Source organism: Triplophysa dalaica, chromosome 2 (genome assembly GCF_015846415.1).
Source record: "Triplophysa dalaica isolate WHDGS20190420 chromosome 2, ASM1584641v1, whole genome shotgun sequence".
NCBI classification, from domain to species: Eukaryota; Metazoa; Chordata; class Actinopteri; order Cypriniformes; family Nemacheilidae; genus Triplophysa; species Triplophysa dalaica.
In genome coordinates this window covers 23,789,365-23,793,692 of record NC_079543.1, presented here as the reverse complement: position 1 = coordinate 23,793,692, position 4,328 = coordinate 23,789,365, and the positions used below count along the sequence as shown (strand labels likewise).

The 4,328-nt window shown below is 35.1% G+C and overlaps 1 protein-coding gene across 1 annotated transcript; it reads left to right on the top strand.

Annotated features, from left to right (window-relative positions):
• On the top strand, window positions 1-3,780 carry snx8b (sorting nexin 8b). Its single transcript, XM_056736054.1, has 10 exons — window positions 1-138; window positions 615-735; window positions 828-964; window positions 1,291-1,371; window positions 1,622-1,782; window positions 2,041-2,170; window positions 2,319-2,387; window positions 2,764-2,895; window positions 3,011-3,160; window positions 3,528-3,780. Exons 1-10 carry the CDS (start codon window positions 1-3, stop codon window positions 3,663-3,665), a joined length of 1,257 nt encoding a protein of 418 aa, XP_056592032.1. The 3' UTR covers window positions 3,666-3,780.
• Window positions 3,781-4,328: the final 548 nt, after the last annotated feature.

Genomic DNA, 4,328 nt, shown 5'->3' with positions numbered 1-4,328 from the left:
ATGCATATGGATCAGCAAAGCCCCCTGGTGGATGGTCTCTCTCTAAAAGAACTGGGAGATAGTGTGCTGGTGGAGATCGAACCTCTGAGAAGAAGAATCCACTTTCTTAAACATGTGGAGTATCGGATTATTAGCAAGGTAAATACAGATTTGTGTATCTTAAATATGGGGTGCCAGAAATGTTCTGTAAAATAAAAAAATCACTGTAAAGTGACATGGTTTTCTATGTTTTTCTTTTAAATTTGCAGTAATTTAACATTATTTCAAGAATATACTGTAGACAATCTGGGGTGCCAGAAATAAAGTGGTTTATTCACGTAAAATTGCATGGGTTTTTCTGCAATTTGACTGGTTTTGACAGCATTAAAATAAATAACAGTAAAATAACAGGCAATTATGTTTTTTTACAGTGTATGAAATTAAACACTCTAAACCACAGAAAGGGAAACCCTTCTGCATTTCATTTTTAACAAACAAAAATAATAAAACCAAACGTATTTATTTTTACAAAAAAAGCAATTTTTAAAGTATTTTAGAATAAAACGACATGTATTATCCAATACTACAGTGTAAGAAAAGAACATATAATAACTGTCTCATCATTTTGTGCACAGTGTTTCCAGATTCCGGTTAACCGCAGGTTCAGTGATTTCGAACTCTTCCACAGTCTGTTAGTGCAGAAGTTTATCTACAGGATGGTTCCGCCTCTGCCACCAAAACGCATCCTTAAAGGCGGTAGGATTGGAACAAATTGTCTGCAAAACCAGCTTGTTTCTTAAGCCGTATATAGCTGTTATATAACCAACTCTCTCTTTTTTCTCTCTCAGTTTTAAACTCAATATCAGACAGAGAGTTTAATGACAGCCGTCGACGTGGGTTACAAAGGTTCATGACCTTAGTGATCAGACATCCAGTTCTAGCGGGAGATGAACTGGTCAGCATCTTCCTGCAGGCGAGCAGTGCAGTAAGTCGTGTCAACCTTTAGAGAGCGGTCGAACTGATTTTACTTTTCAAATGTTCCAGACTGTAAAATTATTTATGAATCTATTAATATTCTGTGGAACACAAAAGGATGTTTTGTATTTTTTAAGGAGAACTGTATCTTTAAGAAAAAAGCACAGTAGTAAAAAATACAAAGTATTTTTATCATTTTAAGAAAGTAATGTTTCATGAACTGCACATGTCTAGGAACAACCATTGAATGTTAATAGTATTCCATTAAGAATATTAGCTGTCAGTAGTTTACTGAATAAAAAAGTTAGTCAGATTTAATCTAAACTGATGTTGCAGGAAGTTCAACACAAGCTGCGTGAAGCACTTAAGAAATCAGGTGATGAGTTCCTGACCTCACAGATGGCTTTGCATGGCAAGGTGGGTAAAAGCTGACCTGTTGGCCTTTTTGAAATAGCTCACTTTTTATACACCTCTGCGGTTCAGACATAACAAATATAGCTTATATAACACTATCAAAACAGTACCATGGTATTTTGGGCTATGCACTGTGACATTCTTAGAAGTACCTTTTAAAAATTATTCATGTAAATGTGCTACTATACGCTACAAAATATTAAACTTGGAAATAAACACAAAACATACTTCAAGAATGAATTTCTTTTTAAAGGTGTATCTGCCAGAGGACATGCATAGCCAGGCTGCCACTAATCGAGAGGTCATTGCAAACATCCACAACAGTTTCCATAAACTCAGAGACGTTGCTGAGCGGATGGCACAGCGCTCAAGAGAAAACTCCACAGATCTGCTCATGTTTGGCAAAGACCTGAGGTAAACAGATCGGCCCATCTTTTTAACAGTTCTGTCCTTCATTTATTAGGTTTTGATTTCAGTGTTGTGAGTTTTATAAAGAAAAAATATACAGTTTCATTCATGCATCTTAAACATTTAGATTATATTTTTTCTTAAATGCATTGGTAATCTTATATTGATGTGTATTATTGAATCCATGCATGTTTTAAACGCACGAATATCGCATGTCTGTGTGTGTGTGGTCAAGTCAAAGGATGTTATTTCATTCTTATATAGTGAACTGGGCTCAGACACATCAGATCTTCCAGCGAGCGCTGCGCTTGGCAAAGCATGGAAAACACAGAGGAAATCACTCGTGGAGATGTCTGGAGAATTTGGCCTTCTTGCAGACAAAGCAGCACATCAGGTTTTGAACCGCATCATTATTAAGCATTAATCATGACTAATGCACTTTATAATGCTCTCAGACCTTTAATGGTATTGACCTATTACGGTTTGAGGACATTCATTTCGGGACATAAGCTAAACAAACATCTTTTAAATGAATGTTATAGGGCACCAGAGAGGAAGATGAAGTGGTTGAAAAACTGAACCTTCTCCTTGAACAGCTGCAGTCGTATAAGGTACTTTATTTACATTTCACATTTATTACACTAGTAATAAGCTCATCCATGGTTCATGACTGTTAAGACTTCGGACAACTGGGTGGCGCCAACGTCAAACTTGTAGACCAGTGGCTTTTAAGCTTGGTCCTGTTGAACCAGATTTTCCTTATTTGTCATGCCCAGTTTAGTTCATGGATCTGACTGTTATTGAGGTGATGATCATCAGTTTACGTCTAGTTTGATATAAAAGTGTGAAGAGTCACCAACAACCGGCACCTAAAATAACACACAAAAAAGCATTTAACAAGGTCCAGGAGTTGAGCAGGAGTTATAGTTTATTTAGAAGCTATTTATGATGCAGAATGAAAATATATTTGATTATCTGTGTGTATAGGAACTGTGTGATCGCCATGACAACGGTGTGTTAATAGAGCATCAGAGGGCCTTCGAAAAGCGCAGCGGGCCTATGGCTACACTCCTGAAGAGACAGAGCAGCATCGAGCAGCCCAATTGTCTACTCACACAGGTAATACACATGAAATTTAAGTATTTACTTAAAAAATGTTTTATTATTCTGGTATTTTGGTATTTTTTGTAACTGTTGAGTATATGAGTTTTAAACCACACAAATGCACATACAGCAGGAAAACACAATCCTCACCATGGAGATGAGGAACTATTTCTCTCTTCTGTGTCTACATCAAGAAACTCAGCTCGTCTTCACCCATCTGCCCCTTATAACTAACATACTGGGGACATTTGTCAACTCGCAAATACAAGGACACAAAGAGGTGCTTACACTATCTATAGACTCTTTTAAAGCAAAGGTTCAACCAAAAATAAAAATACCCTCTAGCTACAATCCATTATTATTTTTTATAAAGTGCAGCCATGTAGGAGAATATGTGAAATATACTAGCAAGCTCCAAACAGCACTTAACGGCACTAAATTACCTGTAAAACCTTTTTAATATAAAAACTAAAAAAAATATTCTTTCACAAAGCATTTTAAAGTGTAACTGAAATAATATTAACAGAATTTTCATTATTAGAAAAGCTAAGTTGTTTTTGAGCTGATGTTAGTATTTATATCTGATATTAAAATATACATATACTGTATATTTACAGTATAAATATGAGTGTGTTTATTTCTCATAGATGGGTGATGTTTGGGGTGACCTTCATCCAAAACTGAAGTCTCTGTTCGACAACACTAATGAAGCCTCATCTCGCTCTTCTTCTCAAACACACATCTCTACTAAACGAAGACTCGTGCCATCAGTGCTCCTCACATAACCAGAAAATCTCTGTGAGCCTCTGAGATCAGTGATTACGGAGTCATTTTGTGTTTACCTTCAAACTTTGACCTTTGTAAATATGGAAATACTTGGTAAATAATATGGAATACAATGGGAGACAAAAAAATTTTTTTAGCCACACTACATTTGATATATGCAAACATTTGAAAGACCTTTGATCAAACCCTTAAACTTTCGTAGATATTTTTGCTATGATTTTGAATATTTTTTTTGTGGATAAAGTCATAAACCTTCACACAGGATTTAGAGTGTAGTGTATCACATTGGATGTTGTTTCAGAACATCTCTAACTGCATTTGGTTCTTATTTTAAGCAGAATATCTTTATTTTAACTTTTAAAAACCTATTAAACTTGTTTGCGTGGAATGTGTTGGACTGTAAAGTGTATTTGCTTTTGTTATCTAATGACTTGATAATTATATTGTAATTTCGTTTTTTTCTAATATTGAACTATAATATTAAGTTGTTGCAAGAGTTTACTTTCAAATTTCTTCTTAAACTAGCAGTCAGGCTACAACTTAACATCCTTCTCATATTTGATAGGTTCATTACATGTGGATATAGTTTAAAGAAAGCATAAGAAATAGATTTACAAAGTCTCTACACATGACAGTACCAATGAGTTTTATATAAATGGCAG

Bases quoted from the DNA above. Each gene is read 5' to 3' on its own strand.
- snx8b (XM_056736054.1), top strand. From the start codon at position 1: ATGCATATGGATCAGCAAAGCCCCCTGGTGGATGGTCTCTCTCTAAAA. The intron at 1,783-2,040 runs GTAAACAGATCG...ATTCTTATATAG, and splicing joins ATGTTTGGCAAAGACCTGAG to TGAACTGGGCTCAGACACAT. The intron at 2,896-3,010 runs GTAATACACATG...ATGCACATACAG, and splicing joins CCAATTGTCTACTCACACAG to CAGGAAAACACAATCCTCAC.